Source organism: Zonotrichia leucophrys, chromosome 12 (genome assembly GCF_028769735.1).
Source record: "Zonotrichia leucophrys gambelii isolate GWCS_2022_RI chromosome 12, RI_Zleu_2.0, whole genome shotgun sequence".
NCBI classification, from domain to species: Eukaryota; Metazoa; Chordata; class Aves; order Passeriformes; family Passerellidae; genus Zonotrichia; species Zonotrichia leucophrys.
The window spans coordinates 4466611-4485482 of NC_088182.1; the positions used below are offsets into that span (position 1 = coordinate 4466611).

Genomic DNA, 18872 nt, shown 5'->3' on the forward strand with positions numbered 1-18872 from the left:
TAAAACCATGAGAAAGACTATACTTTGTTCACAATAAAAATTAGATGTGCCTTTTAAGTGATCATTAAAAAAACCCTAATCTTAAAACACTCTCAAATAAGGGTTTAACCACAGAATCTGACAAAATTTCATCTAAAAATGCAGCTAAAAGACAACAGAATAAAAGGACTGATTTTAAATGTAGAACCTTTATCATCAATGCTGCTATTGTTCAAGTGCTTGTTAAATAGTGCTTGAAATATTGCATATTTTAACATTCCCCCCATATGAAAATGGCTTTGAGATGGCTCCATATTCTTTCTGGAATCCAGCATTAAAAAAAAAATCACTACATTACCTTGCATTTGCTCTTAGAGTCATTATCCCTAGACAGCACCATCATTTAAGAAATTTATCATCAGTGGTGTCCTTCGAACAATGTATTAGTGTAATAGATTATAAGAGTACTTCACTGGGATGATATATTACTCCAAAGATGAGAACATCTGGGAAGAATGAATCTGGGAATAGATTTAGTGTAATAGGCTTTATAAGAGGATACAAGCCTGGGTATTTCTACTTGTAAAGGTGCTGTGCTTGGCCACAGCCACCTCCACCACAAAAAGCATATTAACCCCTATCAGACACCCCAAACCCAAACCAGGAGCATTTTTCCATCCCTTTCCCTTCCAGGAAGGATGATGTTCTCTTTGCTGTTGACTGAGTGTTGGGGCTGACACTGGGAATTAAAGCACTCGTGTGGGCACATGTGAGAGAATACAAGGCCATGGAGGGCAGGATACAGGAAAACTCATGCCAGAGTTTTCAAAGCCCACAGAATGCTCAGGTATTTCTTTATAAGTAATTTCCCACATTTTCTGAGCATTCCCATGGCATTCATCCTCCCCTTACTCAAGACAAAGTAGAGGATGATAGCTTTGCTTCAACTCCAGTGACAGCTTTACACCAATCTGGTGCATTTTACCCTCTTGGCTGAACAACTTGCCATTCAAAGAGCCAGAGGCACGTGTTTCCTGCAGCCTGACACTGCTTTCAACTCCTTCAGCATCCCCTGGGATGTGCTCAGGTGAAGTTTTTCTGGAAAAAAAAAAAAAAAGACATTTCAGTATTATGATAACAACCAAAATCTGAGCATCCAGCACAAAGAGCAACAACAAAGAGGGAACTCCTAGAAAAGCTCCATGTGAGCATGACCATAAAAAATTAGCCCAGAAGCATCACAAGTATCCTAAATTCCAGTTCTAAGACAACCTAGTTTGGCAATAAGCACATCTCAGTGCTGGCAGCCACCGCAGCCATAGGGGCTTGGGAAGAAGGGAACAAAGAATTCCCCACTGTTCAGCCTGAAACCTTTCCCATTTTCAGATGGTCCCCAACAGATCTCTATCTATCTGCTGCTTTGGAGTGAATTAATTCAGTTATCCTGGCCAGGTTTTGTTCAGTTCTGCAATTATTAGTTTTATTCCAGCCAAAAATAAGGTTTCTTTGCAGAATAGAGGGAAATATATAAAATCTAAATTTTTCTTACAAGGCAGGAAAAAAAATGTTTTTCCTCACAAAGTGCTCAGAAAAGCAGGGTGCCTGCAGATGCTATTTCACAGAAGTCAGGCCTGTGACAATGTCTCTGGATGAAGTGAGATGTTACCTATTACATGGGGAAGGCAATAGAGGACTGGAAGAAGTCCATAGCCTCCAGACAGGTTAGATTACCCCATGTGAAGAAAGTAACCACCAGAAATGGATGATGATCATTCTTTGGGCCAGAATTTAGAGCTGTTTCAGTGGGTTTATTCCTCCAGCTCCCCCCCTCCACTCCTCAGTAAAATGAGAAAGAATTCATAACCCGTGTCAGCCACAGTCAGATAATCCAAGACTTAAAGAGTAGAACATTTCATATAACCTTTTTTCTGCCCCTCACAAATGCTTTAACAACTTTAATAAGATAATGTATAGCTATTATCCTACAGCAAGTGTAAGTCAAACAACTATCAGCTATTATTTCAGCAACAGAGAGAACGCTCAGCGTTCCCATAATCCATAGCCCGGAACAGTTTACACATTGTCAATTTTAGACAGAACTGGCTTTTTCCACATATCAAAATGTACACTGATAAATGGGAATTGTTTAGCAGACCCCACATGGCTGGGTAATATACTGTAGCTCAAAAAAGAATAATGAGGGTATCAGTTGGACTTCTGAATTAATGATACCTTAAATTAGTTTAATTAATTAGTTTAGTTACCAGAGTAATTTAGTTAGCAGATTAATTAATGTTTGTTGAGTGCTTGCAGATAAAAGCCACATATAAAGGCTGTTATTAGAGGGTGGATCCAGAGGTGCAGGATTTCTTCACTCCTAATTTATCCCAGCTGAATCCAAGGGCTCTCTCTTCGAGCATCCAGCAAGCACAGTCTGGAGGTTGGTGTTCCCCAGGAAATGCTGCAGCTCAGACACTGCCACAGTCAACAGTCAGTTGGGAGAATACCTCCAAAAATTTACACTTAAAGCTTTTAGTTCTCACCTAAGGAGGTGCAGGTTTCCTGCAGGCTGTGGGCTCACACATACCCATTCATGCACACTTTGCTACATGTTTGAGTGCACTTAAGTCTCATTCCACTTCCTGCTGCTGTCCCACACATTTCTGGCATGTTCTGGACAGAAAATCTAAAAAGATATTCATCCCACCACAGACAAAAGCACCAGGTTACCAAGGAGAATCTGTACCTCTTGGAAGCTGCCATTGCATCCAGGTAAGGGTCTAGTCCAAGAGCAACATCAAGAGCTTTTTGTAAGTAATTCCTGAGCTGTTCAGGTACATGAGAGTCACTGAGGGCTATTTCTTTGGCTTTGAGAAGGTTCTCAGCAATGTGCCCAGCCGGAGTTTCTGAAATGGAAATTAAAAGGAAGAATAATGATTTTGTAACTGCTCAATCAGTGGAAGTGGAGCTTAAGTACATAAATACAGGTGTGCTTTTTTTTTAATACAAAATATAGGGTTTTGGAGGGCTATGAAAACAATAATGAAAACCTTTTCAAACTGAAAACATCCTATACTTCTAATAGATTTTTGCTGCGTGCATTCTCCCTTTTTCCCCTCAGAGCTGATCAAGAATAAGAATATTTTAAACACATTAATTTTGCTTTTAAAGCTCCAAGACAAACATCAAACACCAAACAACTGCACATAAACCCTGCTCCTCCAGGTCCAATTTCCCTTGGAGGAAATAGAATGCTTCCAAAACTGCTCTTGCCAAACCAGGCAGGAGATGCAGAAAGTGGGTGAAGCTTTGTAAAAAGGAGGATCTCTGTGTCCATGGGATGCGCAAGTGTCCCCAAGCTGTGTCTGTGCCAGGGAGGCTGCTGTGCACCACACAACGTGTCAGCATTTCAAAGGCTGTGGAAACATCTGCAAGATCCAGATCACCTGCTCTGGGAGCCAAAGCAATGCTGCCAATAGCACTGAACCTGCCCTGAGATGCCAGAAAACCTTTATGGCAGCAATCCACCACGGATCACAGCAAGCTGTGGCCCCAGAGGGTGAGGCAAGGTTCAGAGAAACTCCCCCACTCCGCAAGTGTGAGAGCACGTGCTGGGTTATGAAAGCACCTGTGAGACACAGGCCAAGGCTGGGGTGGAGCAGATTGCCCCTGGCAGGGCGTTATTGCCTGTGATAGAAAAGCTGCAGAGAACTACATGTAGTAAGTGAAAAAAGACATCTCTTTTACTTCTGTGGCTTTCCAGTACCTGAAGGGAGCCTACAAAAAGGATGAAGAGAGACCATTTACAAGGCGTGTAGTGACAGGACAAGGGGGAATGGCTTCAGACAGAAAGAGGGCAGGTTTAGATTAGTTATTAGGAAGAAATTCTACTCTGAGAGGGTGATGAGATCCTGGGGGTCCCGAGAAGCTGTGGCTGCCCCTGGATCCCTGGAAGTGTCCAAGGCCAGGCTGGACAGGGCTTGGAGCAGCCTGGGATAGTGAAAGGTGTCCCTGCCCATGGCAGGGGAATGAAATGTGGGCTTTAACATCTTGTCAAACCAGCCCATTCAGTGATTTTGTGATACAATGCCATGATTTATATTTCATCCCAATCTCTAACCATCAGGGGAAGATTTTATCTCTTCCAGCAGTTTTATAACTAATTGCACCCCTTTCCCAAACTATGCTGGTTTGCTGACCTCAGCCCAGCTACATTTCCAGTGAAAAGGACACAGACTCTCCCTGCAGCATTTTCACCATTACGTGAGGGAGCATCCCTGGGCTCCCATTGCTCAGGCTGGAGAGTGCTGGAGGTTGGGATCTTCTCATCCTTCCTGCCAAGCACTCGGAGGCTTTCTGCTAATTTAGGGGTAAAAACATGTTTATAATCCATGTCAGCTTTTAGTAATCTTCATGTTCTGCTTCTGGATAAGTAACAGACAGGGATTGCCTGTCACACAAAGGGGAGGAAACAAGACTTACCCTTGGCTGTTTTGTAAGCTGTGTTATAACACCAAACGTGAGAGCCAGGAGATGCTGCAGGGAGAGGGCACAGGCCGGGCATGCCAGGAGCAATCCCCCATCCAAGCTTACACAACCTTTGCAGGGAGTGCTGCATTTTTTGCAGCTTGGTGATGCTCTGGACCAACAGCAGAGGTCAGAATTGCCCTCATTTATGCAAGCAGCAGACAAGTCAGAGCAGAGCTCAGGGCTGGCTGCCCGGCCCAAGGCTCTGAGCACTAAGGTGAGCTAAACTTTATGTAACTACTTTTTTTTAAGGTTATTCCAGGAAAAAGTGCTTCATTTCAGTGCATAGTTTTACACAACCCCAGAAAAACTGCTGGAGTATATTAAGCACTAAATTAGATTTCCTGATTGTGTGTCTATGGATCTATATATGCACAGATATCTCTTTCCATTTCCCATCTAGTTGTACATTATCAACAGTGGAAGAAAAGAAAAACAGCTCACTCAGAAGAAGAAAATGCTGAAAATAACCCTCCATGAAAGAGCAGGAAAGGGCTTCTTTAGGTCTCCAGCAACTTCATAAAGGAAGATAAGGTGGCAATTCTTAAAATGCACCATTCTTGCCAGCAGAATGGTTCCCAGCATCTTCCTGGGCAGGTAGTGAGAGCACAGCCACCCTGCTTTACGCTAAGCTGAACAATAAGTTGAAGCTTCTACTCTGTCTGAAATCAGGAACTTTTAATTCACACCAAAATCAGGAGTTAGGATTGCAAGATTGTACGTGTGGGGCATCAATGTCCCCTGAACAGACAGGCAGTGCAATGCCATGGAGGAACCTGCTGCTCCAGAATCTCAATTAAACTCTGCAGTTTGTGCTCAGATGGCACTTTTTAGGTGAGGAAAATAGGAGAACACTTTACTGTTTGCAGGGGAGCACCTGAAGGAGGCACAGGGATAAAAGACCATCTGGATTTGGCAAAAACAAAGCAAAGACATGAGACCAAAAAGACCAAACCTTTGGTTCCCATTTTAGGATTATCTTTATTTTACCTTCCAGGCTCTAGATCTGTTCTGCAGCCCCAGAAATGCCTTCCAAAAAAGCTCCCCTTCCCAGCCAGGGCAGAGCACTGAACCTGATCCACCTGCACACTTTGCTGCCAGACTGTTTGGTGCTCCTGTGCCAAGCACTTTGGCAGGAGCTGCTTGGTGCTAAGCACCTGGAAATCCACTCTGCTAAAACCATCCTGAACAGCTCCAGCCATCATATTCACCAAAGCACCTCAGGCACTGACAACAGCTTATCCCAGTCCTCACCTCTTTGCCTTAGTGTGTAAACACGTGTCCCAGCACAGGGCTTGTCATGGCCCATGTGGGGACAGGGGTGGGTGGGCAGCGTGGCCAAAACCAGAGTGGCCATCAGACATTGCAGAGGGCATGTCCCAGCAGAGCTCAGCCTGCTCAGCCTTAGCCTCAGCATCCACAGTGCCAGAGCCTGCAGAAAGCCAGCAGCGATGGCCTGGGGACAGGTAGGAGCTTAGGGATGGAGTGGGTGCATGAGGAAGCAGCCAGAGTGAGGATGCTGCTGCTCATGGCAGGAACCAGGGATCAGAACTTCAGGGGAAAGCAAGGAAAATACACACTAGCTGATGCATTTTCTACAGGCTCTACTGCTGGAAAATAAGTTGAAAAGCTGAATCTCCCCAGTGCTCCATTAGGGAGAGAAATTATTTCTGAAGAAAGCATGACAATCCATCAGAAATTAGTCCCAGCCAAAGCTCTCTTGACATTGCAAGCGTCCACCACCCCACTATTCCTTTCTCCTGGGATTGTCCCACTCCCTCCACTCCAGGTTTCTGCAAGCCCATCTCCTGTTCTGAGCCTCTCTCCTCTCCCTGACAAACCCACCCTCTGCTCCTTGCTGTCAAGCCACAGAGCCTGCAGGCACCCTCTCCATGGGGAAGGTGGGGACCCAGGACTAGGGCATCACACGGTGTCCCCTCCTGTCACACCGCTCTCCTGGAGCTCCCCACCCCACACAGGGAGTTTACCTGAAGGGCTGTGCATGTTCCTTCTTGTCCCCTGGCCTCAGAGGGTGCTGTGGTGGGTTTGCTGCCTCTGCAGAGCAGGAGGTCGGTGCTTGGGTGCCCGGGGAGGGGACAAAGTCTCCTCCCTCAATCACCAGGGCAGAGCCCCAGCCCTGGGGAGAGGCTGTGTGGGGAGGATGGCTCCAGGCTGGGGCTGCACCTTCCTGTCCCACCCAGAGCACACAGGCAGCAGGTGAGATCCAACAGCCTCTGACATGAGAAAGGCACAACAAAAGAGCCGACTGTGAGTGCCTTTGCTTTACGTAAGAGTAAGTTCACATCTTGACCTTGGGAAGCTGCTGGCTCTCAAGAAAGTAATTGGCAGTTTCATAACCTTCTAGTTACATATCACAGACATGCCCCAGCTAAACCACCAGGTATGGGGCCAAAAACATCCCAAGACTGAACCTCAGATTATCTACAAGGGGTCCTTAGCCACAAGGTCACCACTGCCCTGTACAGGGACACATTGGAGTAACCAATGTAAATTTGTCAACTTCTCAAATGTAACAGAAGATATTTCAGTGTCCCCAGAATAGAATAGGGAAGTGTAAATAGAAAATAAGTAAATGCACATGATGAAAGAGTAAAATGAAAGCAAATAAAAGAAGACTCAATGCTGACTGTATTGTTATTAGTTAAAACAAATAAACAAGATGAAAAAGACAGACCTCCTGGCATACCTAAGATTGTTCTATTTTATGATTTAGTAAACAACAAACTGCATTAGAATTGCAGTTCCTGCTGAAAGCAATAAGAATTGTATTTAGATTGGGAGTTAAAATTTCGGACAAGTATTTGGTAAACAGGCTACAAGCTTTAGTGTGCCATCTGAAGGGCACTAGCTTTAAGGTGACTTTGGGAAAGTTATTTCACTTCTGAGACTCTATTTTCTTCTTCTACAAAATGGGGTTAACAGCCTGTCCTCTTTAAAAAGCACTTTGCCATCTGGAGATGAAGCCAGCAGTGAGGACTGGAGTCAGGAGTTAGGCACTTCTTGGAGCAGGGCTACATGGCTTTGGAGGTTTTTCTGGCAACTTTTTCCCAATATTAATTTTGAGATAGATGAAGGTTCCAAAGTGAGTTTGGCTGCAATTAAGCCTTCAAAACAATGACACAGTGTTGTCCAATGGGTTCTTTAAGACTCATTTTTTCCTGCCTCTGCTTTTACATCTGATTTTGGTTTTCTTGATCTTTGTTTCTGAACAAGGACAGCTTTCAGAAACACGGCTGAGAAGGTGGCAAAGACAGGTTTGTGCCTTCAGGCACTGCTGGTGAAATCAAAGGAAGATCTTCCTGTGCTCAGCGCACAGAGCTGTATGCCAAGGGAATACTTTGTGTGGCAACCTGAGCCTGGGGCCCTCCAAAGGCCCCAGCTGGAAGATCACATGGAAAAGTGAATTGTGCATCCCCCAGTCACGTGGGGATCAAAACCCGGCTGATGCTCCAAACAGCCCTTCAGGAGATAAATGCTCTCTGATAATTTTTTTAAACCCACCATAAAAGCAAAAATATCTATTATATATATAGTTTTGTTCCTCAATTCAAGAAAATCCCAGTAATGTGAACTCAAAAGAGGTTTAACCAGCTGGTATTGATCCCCACGCTTCTGCTCCTGTCTCATCCCATAAGAGCAGTACAGAGCTGCAGCCAGATCAGAGGCTCTGCTCAGCAAAGGAGGTTCCTGAATGATGTGAAGAATCACACAAACTGCCTTTCATAACTTTAAATTTGCTGTAGGGCATCATGTTGGAAGTTAATATATGCACTTCTATTGTACATCTTAAGCATTATAAAACCAGCTGATTACACAACCCCATCCTGGTAGTCGCACGTGTCTTCAAACATCCCTGCCACCCCTCACATGCATCCCAGATTAGGTAATCTCAGTTTTGTAATTAGTCTCTCACATGGAGACGAGACCTCCCCTCCTGATGCCTGGTCAACCTGGAGCCTTTAAAAAGCACCTCAAAGGCACCCAGTGATGGGAGATCTCTGGGTAGGGAGATTTCACCTTCTGGAAGCATGCTGGTGACAGAGGAGGTGTGTGCTGCAGCAGTCCCAGGAGCCACCATGCCCCAGAAGCCCCAGCAGACAGATTTCCAGCTGGTAAGAGTCAAGAGCACATGGAGCCGCATCAAGAAAGGAGAAACCCTCTCCAACAACGATGAGGACGAGGTCACTCTCTCTGAGGCAACAATGTGAGTATAGGAAGGAGTCTGTGTTTTTCTGGCCAGCCAGAACGGGCAGTCTTCTTGGTGGGATGGAAAAACCGTCTTGGGTGCCATGGTGGCTTCAACCCGCAATGACAGAATTACAGAATAGTTCAGGCTGGAAGGGATATTTGAAGGTCATCTAATCCAAACCCCTGAGATGGGCAGGGACACCTTCCACTAAACCAGGGTGCTCCAAGCCCCATCCAACCTGACCTATGCGTACAAACCTGGGAACATGTCTTGGGAACATGGGCAGTATGGCAGCGCGGGCGGATGCAGTGCTCCTTGACATAGCTCGGAGTTACAGAGGGAATTTTATCAACAGCCTCCATTTATGTAGACAGGAATTTTCTTTAAACTTCTGAACAGCTTACACAGGGACATCTGTGTGCTGCACTTGGGCTCATTTTCTCCATTTCTGTGAAAATTCAATCTGTGTGTGCGCAAAATCTCACGCCGAGGCATGGGAGGCAGATGGGTTTATAGAGGTGGTTGCAGACAAATGAAATGGGTAGGTGGGAAAAATAAACTGTCACTGACAGGAGCAAAACCCTTAACACATCCCTCAAACTGCAGAAGTCACCTAATGCTGCTTCAGATAGAGCAAAGACAAAACTTTCCCCCAGGGATACACACAGCTCTCTGCTGATAGTATGTCTCCTCAGTTAATTATCTTTTAATTACAGCATACTCCTTCTCACAAGCACATGGAGCTCCATTCATGATGCAGATCTTTTTTAATACAGTTCTCTGTTGCATGTCAGAAGTTTTCCAGCCTTTGTCACACTCAGATTTTAATGTCATAAGTCTAACCCTCTTCTCAGTCAGGTCAAAGGGACCTTCACCAGCACCAGCAGTGACCGCACACGAGCATCACCCAGGCAGAGCTGCAGCAGCTAGAGCAGGGCTTTAGCAGACCCAAAACCAGCCTGCTGGACCTCAGTCAACAGAAGGATGAACCTAAGGCCCAAGAACACGCAGAAAAATCCTCAGCTGACATATACTCCTACAAGGGCATGTTCAGTCCCAAATTCCCTGATTTTCATAGAGCAGAGGGGTTGCCATGGGTGCCATCCAGCACCCAAAGCTGATTCCACCAAATAATATTCCAAACTATCCTGTCTCTTAGAAGAGTCACACGCCAGAGATGAATGCACATGGAGTTAAGTACAGCTATAAGATGGTGTATTGAAATATACACAATGCTTTTTCTGATACCATATTTGAAAAGCCCAGAAAAAAATTTCTGGAAGGTGTAAATCCTCACTGTTTTTAACAGCTTTGGAGTTTAAGGGCTTAGAGACTTTAAGAGTTTAAAACTTAGAGACAATTTGGTAAAGAAAACAGAGAAGCATCTATTTTGACCTCTAAGTGAATGTTCAGGCATGTGAAAAGAAATTGGGCATGTAGGGAAATCTGATTATCCAATGAATATCACAGAAACTCATTTTTTACCAAAATGCAGCTCAAAAAACAGCCTTACATAAAATACATCTGCCTTTTTTTTTTCTTTTTTGATTCCCAACTTGTTTTTTCCCTGGTTTGCCCATCCCACAGAAGGAAGGGGTTGTAGGGCTGTGTTTTTCATTAGTTTAGATAGATAACTAATTTTGGCTTTTATTTACCCTTGAAAACTCCAGTGTGGAATTATTTCCCAACACCCAGATCATTTTCTTTGCTTCTCCAGGAGCACTTCCTATTTCTATCGCACCTATTTTGAGGTAGAGATCTGCGAGTTCAACTAAGGCATTGTAGAAACACCGGTTCTACAATGAATGGAGAACCAGTGTTTCTACAATGCCTTAGTTGAATGGAGATGTGATGTGTGGCTGTGTATAGATAGACAGGAATAAATTAACTCCTACCATCTAGATACACAATCAGAGAATGCTTCTTCAATGAATGTGGAAAATTTTGGCAACCTCTTCTCTTCCCCACTTTCTTTCTGAAAGCTGAAATGATTGGGCTGGCTCATTCTTTATAGGTTTTCAACTTCTAGCATGAAAAACATGCCCCAGCCCTTCTGGACTGTATCTTTTTAATGTTATGTATGAATTCAAACATTTAACTCTTCACTTAGACCTCAAGAGAGCTTCTCCATGAATAAAATTGGTGAGCCCTGACACCCATGGGGGTGTCCCACCCTCACAGCCCCATGTTTCTGCAGTGCATGGGCAGGACACTCAACATTCTTTATCTCCCAGATAATATCCTTAAATATTTAATATTTAAGGATATTTTAATATCCTTAATTTAGCTCAGACATGCAAAGATCAAGCTAGGAATATATACTGATTTCAATGTTTTCTGATCCTTGCCAGAGGTGAGTGCATCTCCGAAGGTGGGATTTCCTGGATTGTTGAAGCTCCCATCTATTTTTGCTACAAAGTGGTAGAAACATACAACATCCTGGAGCCCTCTAACACCACTCTGCTCTGGGGCCACATCACTGACCCCCAGCAAACAGAGCTGGCCACAGCCAGCAAGAGGAAACTGCGGCGCTTCATCGTCATTGACGAAGTCGTCGACAAACTTTACGGCTCCAAAGTCAGAGAATACTTCGAACAGAACAACGTCCAGCACAAAATCCTCGCCCTGCCCACCACCGAGGAAACAAAATCCATGGACTTGGTGTTGAACATCTTGCACGAGGTGCAGAGCTTCAGCCTGGACCGGCGCACGGAGCCCATCATCGCCATCGGCGGGGGCGTGTGCCTGGACATCGTGGGGCTCGCCGCGTCGCTCTACAGGAGACGCACCCCCTACATTCGGGTCCCCACCACCCTCCTCTCCTACGTGGATGCCAGCGTGGGGGCCAAGAACGGGGTGAACTTTCTGCAGTGTAAGAACAAGCTCGGGGGCTACACCCCACCCGTGGCGAGTTTCCTGGACAGGTCCTTCCTCCAGAGCATCCCTCGGCGACACATCTCCAACGGCCTCGGGGAAATTTTAAAGGTATGAACTTTTGCAGCTGCAGTTTTCAAAATTGAAAAGTCATACAATGGTTTGGGTTGGAAGGGACCTTTGGAGGTCACCAAATCTGACCCCCTTGCGATGATACCTTTCACTCAGTCAGGTTGCTCAAAGCCCCATCCAACATGTTCTTGAGTGTTTCCAGGAATGAGGCATCTACCAGTCCCTGGAAAACTCATTCCAGGGTTTCACTATCCCCATTGTAAAAAACTTCTTCCTCACAACTAGCCTGAATCTATCTTCTTTCAGTTTAAACCACTCTCCCTGTTTTAGCACAACAAGACCTACTAGGAAGTCTGTCCTCATCTTTCTTGCTCCTTCTAAGTATTGAAAACTAAAATGTCCAGCAGAATCCATGGCATTCTATAAAAAGCTTAGAGGAATCAAGGTAGGCTATCAAGGGTGCATGAGGACTTTTAACTCTCATTGAGTCTATATACAGTTTTTTACAGCTGCTAAATTTGTTAGAACATCCCTTACACTCAGTGTCCAGTGCTAACCCTGTGGAGGAAACTCCAAAACTCACAGTCAGAAACAGCAAAAACTCACAGGAGACACAGCAAAACAAGGGAAGAAAAGCCTCATCTTTCCATTGAGGCTGATCCATAGCACTCTGTAATGAACTCCTGGCAGAGAATCTGAGGCTCATTATGCTGGGGATTAATAATCTGCAAGATCATTTGCACCTACCTCAGTGGGTATGTCGAGTGTGGTCAATCAATCTCCTGCGAGGCAAATTCTACTTCTAAAATTACCTGGAAAGTGCTCAGTAAATGGCTTTATGTCTGGAGAGCTTTGGAAACTTTTGATAAAGCAGAGTTCAAGCTATTAAAGTGTATTAGACATGAGTTCATCAACAGCAATTTTCAGTGCTTGCACAATGAGAAATCCCCAGGATATCTGGAGGTTTCTGGCAGGCACTGTGAAACCCTCAGGTCACCATTCCCCACTGCAGGGGTGGGGCTAATGCATGAGTCAGAGAGGGAAAAAATATGTACTTCTAACAAGGACATCACTTCTAAGCCCTCATATTCTCTATACTGCAGTGTTTCCCCTCTTTCCATTGCCCTAAGAGCAACTCCAAGGTGGTGGTCCCCACCGCCCAGTCCTTGTCCTGGGGATGGCCACCATCTAGTCCCAAGTCTCCTTCCAGGCACAGAAATAACCAAAGCTCATTACAAACCACGTGCTGGGCTATGGAAGCATGTAGCAACCCCCAGCATGGGCAGAGCTGCCCAGCAGCAGGGGAACTAGTGTAAAACATGTTATTGCAGTCCAATCTACTGAAACACTCAAGTTTCCAACAGCACATACAAATATCAGACAATTATCATTAATTATCTCTTCTTTGTCCCAGATGGCCCTCATGAAACACAAAGGGCTGTTTGACCTGCTCAAGAACCATGGAAAATACCTACTGGACACCAAGTTCCAGTCCTGCAACAGCTTTGCTCACCATGGGGATGCTGCACTGCAGACTACCAGGATTGCCATTGAAACCATGCTGGAAGAGCTGGCTCCCAACCTCTGGGAGGATGACCTGGACAGACTGGTTGATTTTGGCCACCTTATTAGCCCAGAGCTGGAAATGGTGAGTGACAGACTTTATATTGCAATATCCACTTCAAAGATAAAAGAAAAAAATCAATAGGCCTCATGAAATACCTTGTGAAAAGGAGTTGAGATAAACTCCAGATTTGCACTTGCTAGGTCACCCAACACACCGTATCTACTAAAGAGACTCCTTCTCCTGCCCCATTTCCCCCACAACTCCACCCATTTCCAATTCCAACCTTGATCCAGTTGTTGCTTCTTACTGGGCACTTACTGAAGCTCAAAGAAAACCAGATTGCAGTGAAGCCACTGGAAATCACCAACATGAGCTGTAACAGCACAAAAGCATGTAGGCCACAGCCCGTATTGCTGGGGAGGAATTGCCATTGAGGAATGAGGGGGGACACCTACATCTTATCCAATATCCAGAGCCCATCCCTCCATCTCATGGCACTCTATCAGTGATTTAGATGGGAGGAGAACGAGATCCTAGATCCCTATGGGAGATTTTTGCTGTGATTAATCATGCGCAAAATGGATCATCCTAGCAACCCATAAATCACAAGACGTCAACATCCAGCAACCGCAGTGAGTCAAATGTCGATTTTCAGGGACACTTTTAGCAATACACCCCACTTGTTTCCCATATGCCACCCCAAACCCATTGTACCACCCACCTTTGCTGTTCTGCAGAGGGTTCTGCCGTCACTGATGCACGGGGAAGCCGTGAACGTCGACATGGCCTTCATGACGTACGTGGCCCACGCGCGCGGGCTGCTGGCCGCCGAGGACAAGGAGCAGATCCTGCAGTGCATGCGGGGCCTGGAGCTGCCGGTCTGGCACAGCGGCTGCAGCTGGGCCCTCATCCAGAGAGCCCTGCGGGAGCGCCTCAAGCACAGCGGGGGACAGCTCCGGATGCCCCTGCCCACAGGCCTCGGCGTGGCAGGTACTGGCCCTGAGGAACACCACGGGAGTGTATGCTCATCTCTGCCCCAGGCAGTCACCAATTATTATTTTGCAAAGGGAAATGCAGTGCTATGCTCACCAGTCTCTGGGGCCCAACTGGGGCAGGTAATGGCCCTGAGATGGGACCCCAGGGAGACCCCCTGAGAGGGCACTTGGCGGGCAGTGACAGCCTGGGAAATGAGCTCTGTGGTTTGCAGTTGTGCATTTCTTGCACTCTTTTGTATCTGAGAGACAGGATCCCTCCTGTGTACAAGCCCCAGAACTCCATTAAGGACTGAGGTCTAATTAATTGCATTATGATTAACCAATTCATTTTGCAAAGGGAAATACCGCGCTTTGCCCATAGGCCTCGGCATGGCAGGTACGGCCTGAAGGACCCCAGAAAGTCCCTGAGGGGACAGTTGGCACCCCAAGGGGACACTTAACCAATTCATTTTGCAAAGGGAAATATGGTGCTCTGCCCACCAGCCTCGGCGTGGCAGGTATGGCCTGAGGAACCCCGGGGAGGCCCCCAAGGGGACACTTGGCCGGCAGTGACAGCCTGGGAAATGTGCTCTGTGGTTTGCAGTTGAGCATTTCTTGTGCTCTTTTTTGCATCTCTGTAAACCCATCGAGAGACAGGATCTCTCCTCTGTACAAACCCCAGGACTCCTCCATTAAGGACTGAGGTCTAATTAATTGCATTACGATTAACCAATTCATTTTGCAAAGGGAAATGCAGTGCTCTGGCAGGCAAACCAGCAAGGGGAAAGGAGAAGAACAATTCCTCTGCTATACTTGAAAATATTTTTAAAATATCCTTGGAAAAAGGAATCTAATTTTTTACCATGCCTAGAAATAATATTTGCAAATTAAATGATATCTGTTCAATATCAGGGATGAAATACTCATAAGATTTAAAAATAAAAGCTAACCAACCCCTAACACAGAAGCAATGCATGGTACCAGGTTGTGATCTCTGCCATCTCTTTCCTTTTCACACCAATTCCATGAAGCTCAGTCTCTACACAAAAGACAAAAGGCTCCCACAAACTGGAGTGACAGCCACAATCAGTGTGTACAGACAGGAAAAGCTCCTCTGGATGTCCTATTGACCACAACTCTTATTTTCCAGACATATTCAATGACACCAGTGAAGAGACCCTGGAAAGAGCATATGAGCTGTGGGTCAAGGACTGCAAGATGGGGCTGGAGGAAGAGCTGCAAGCCCAAGGTGACAGTCCTGCCCCAAGCCTGAGCTGTGTGCCACTGTAAGGCTGTGGGCAGAGCTGAATTTTGAACAAGATAAATCCAGAAACACCTGTGACACTGCATACACTCCTGACCTGCGTGGAACAGCAGAATATTGGCACCTGATGTGATTTGCCTTTTTCAATTGCTTTGTTTGAAAGGGAATATATTATTGCTGAAGGAGTGATTGTTCACAAGTGAAACCACAGAGTGCCAGTAGTGTAGTTCATAGCCTATGGTCTTCTTTCAAGGAAAGTGACCAGGATTATTCATTTATTTAGTTAATCCAAGCTGGTAACTGCCATGGCCCTTGCCACTGGTGTCCCACCATTGCTTGTGCTTGGACCCCTGACACAAGCAGGTGTAGCTGGTTCATAGACCATGGTATGGCACCATGCAAAATTTCTATGCTATATAAAGTATTTCAAGTAGGTTACCACCTTCACTGGTCATTCTTTGCTTCTTAGTGGTGTTCTTGTTTTCTCTCACTGAAAAGATCAAAACAGAGAAGCTCATCTGCCAGCCTTTGCACCCAGTCTAAGGGAATGACACACTCTGATTAGAGGCACCATCACAAGTCACAGACCAGTAAATTTTGCTGCTGTGGAGCACATGGGGACTGTCTTCTGGCAGTGTCATAGTCTTTTGTCTTGGGACACTCAGATACTGAGGACATGCTGGCAAATCTCCTCTTCCTGCCCAAATATTTGTGGTGGTTTCACTTTGTAACCCCTGCAAGCCAAGGGGGTGACAAACAGGGCATGGTTTGCAGCACTGCTGCCTAAAAACAAAGCAGGGCTCCTGGCAATACTGCAGAACCCCCTGGTGTCCCCACATCTGCCACAGGGCTCCTCCTACCTGCCAGACCCTGGCTCCTTTCCCATCTCAGCCTCTTCTGGTTAGATAAGGCCAGCTGGGGAAAATCAAGAGAAATTAGAGGACTCCAAGCAAGTTCATCATCTTCAAGCAGCTTTACTGTCATGTCTCAGGATCCTGGCAGACTCTGAGCAGATTATATAATGGATGCTGATGGTGAAAAATGGAAAAGTAATGTCATCCTTCTCCCTGGAGGTCCAATCAAAGGAATTGCAATCAACAAACAGCCTTTGAATTATTTACAACATTATTTGTTTTTTCCTCTGGTGTTTTTGTCCCACACCAGTTTGTGCTGATGTGCTGGCTTCTGTTTTGCTGAAGTAATAAAAGCTACTAAAATTGAAAAACTTTTGAACTAATGATTGCATTGCTGCCCACAGTGTGTGCCTGAGTACTTTTGCACATGCTTGAGAGACACAGACTGGAGAAGTGTGGCATAGACCTCACATATAAATCCCTTTTCCTCTTAGTCCTGGAGAAGAGGTGCTTACACAGAAAGCCCTGCTCAGCCTTCTCCAGAGCAGTGCATCTCTCCAGTTTCAGGACAGGCTTTCACACAGATGGTACCACCTTACCAAGGAACTTTAGAGCACATCCTCAGAGCCACAACTTCTTAAAAATAAACCCTGATTTAAATAAGTTGGGGCGAGGATATCAGTGAACTTATCTCCTTTTTCTAGACCAAACACAGGCTCATTCAGTGGGTTTCTGACAGCAGCCACTGTGTGGGGAGAGCATCACTGGGATCTCAGGGATCCACCAGCTTTGCTGGGACAGGGACAGTGCAACAGGAGAGCAGGTGAGGGCTCATGAGTGTCAGAAGGAAGGAGCCAGAGGATGGAGGAGGCTCTGCTCAGTGGTGCCCAGCAACAGGACAAGAGGACACCGGCCGAAACTGACGCAGAGAAAGTTCCACCTGAACTTGAGGAAGAACTTGGTTGTGCAGTGACTGTGCACTGGAACAGACTGTCCAAAGAGGGTGTGGAGTCCCCCTCACTGGGGGTATTCCAGAAAGGTCTGGGCACAATCCTGTGCTCTGGGGTGACCCTGATCAAGCAGGGAGGTTGGACCAGATGACCTACTGTGGTCTCTTCCAATCTGAAATATTCCGTGACCCCAACTTTTTGGGAGCATGAGAGAGCCTCAGGAACAGCACTCTGAGGGGCAAAGGTGCTGAGAGCCATTTAATGCTGTGCTTACAATGATCACCTGGGCACACTCACAAATGGTCTCCTCCTCTCCAGCAGCTGTGTGGGCCATTTTTCACACCAGATAACCTAGAAATGAATGAAGCACAGGATTATCCCCTGCCCAAGTCAGTGTCCTGCAGCACAGTGTCCTGCTCCCATCTACCTGCGTGGAGGAGGTACAACACTAACATCAACCTGAGTTATTTTAATGTCCAGGGAGAGAATCCCAGGAGCCCAGACACTTTTGGAACTCCATTTCCAGGGAAAACCGAGGTGCAGATTAGCAGGGCTGAGGTGAACTGAACTAAAAAGAGTCACAAAAAAAAGCCCATTAAAAGCCCAGCATCCAGGACTAACGTGTTATTGGTGACACTGACCTGGCAGTGGGTCACCTGCCAGCCATTCCCCCACGTTGGCTTTGCCTCTGCCTTCAGAAGCCAGTGGTTGTGTCTGTGACAACACATCCAAGGACCTGAAGCACAATTAGGACTGAAAAGTGAACACATGATTATTATTATTTTTTACCCTCCCTTCTGCTGTGGGTGACAGAACACAATCAGCCCCTGACGTGCTCGGTTGCTTGGTAGCAGACAGGCACATTTTTAATTATATATTAAAATATGCTAAAGAACATAAAACGGCTGCGTGACTAATATGTGTGTATCAAGAAAGGCACATGACAGCAGCAAAATTGCTTCAGTGTCTGATAAAAAGTGCCTTTGCCAGGCTTGTCATCAAAAGATCAAGGGAAAGGGGTGGAAAGTATTATTAATAAAACAGTGACTTTTTAAAATACCCCTCATTGTTTGAGGTGCATTTTTTTTTAATGTCTAGCATGAATTTAATTCTTTTCCATTTATTCAGCATTGATTTAGTTCCTGCTTTTTCAAACAGAACTATTATATTAGACTTAAGATCTCTGCTTATTCTCTTATGATGCATTACTCCAAAGAGAAAAGCATAAAGTCCCAGCTGGGTCCTTGCAGTGCAAGTTCTTCATGGATCTGTTTGAACAAAATTACCTTAGAGGTCAGAGAATAAGAAGTTATTTTATTATTTACAAGTGCTGAAGTAATTCCTTTTGCAACAACCTGCTCTATAAACTGCTTTTCAGCAGGGAAAAAAGAAGAGGAATATTAATAAAGTCCCAACCCAAACCAGTCTATGATTCTGTGGTTCTGGAATGCATAAAGGAGTATCTAAGCAGCAATCACTCATGCCCAGTGAACAGCAGCATTCAGTGTACTCAGTGTAAAATGAGGATCAGACAAAAGGTCTTGAAGACATTAAAAGATTTTGACTAAATGTATTTGAAGTGGCTAAAGGAACAGTGCTGA

General features: G+C 45.5%; 1 protein-coding gene and 1 long non-coding RNA gene across 2 annotated transcripts; one reads left to right on the forward strand and one right to left on the reverse strand.

Moving 5' to 3' along the window:
* Positions 1-1005: 1005 nt before the first annotated feature.
* Positions 1006-6708, reverse strand: LOC135453383 (uncharacterized). The gene is made up of 3 exons (XR_010441850.1): positions 6495-6708; positions 2726-2885; positions 1006-1077 (listed from the first exon to the last, which is right to left on the reverse strand). It is a non-coding gene; the product is annotated as an uncharacterized LOC135453383 (long non-coding RNA).
* A 1847-nt stretch (positions 6709-8555) lies between these two features.
* LOC135453101 (2-epi-5-epi-valiolone synthase-like) lies at positions 8556-15493 on the forward strand. The gene is made up of 5 exons (XM_064723795.1): positions 8556-8731; positions 11068-11701; positions 13077-13310; positions 13967-14219; positions 15354-15493. The coding sequence occupies exons 1-5, from the start codon at positions 8556-8558 to the stop codon at positions 15491-15493; spliced, it is 1437 nt and encodes a 478-aa protein (XP_064579865.1).
* Positions 15494-18872: the final 3379 nt, after the last annotated feature.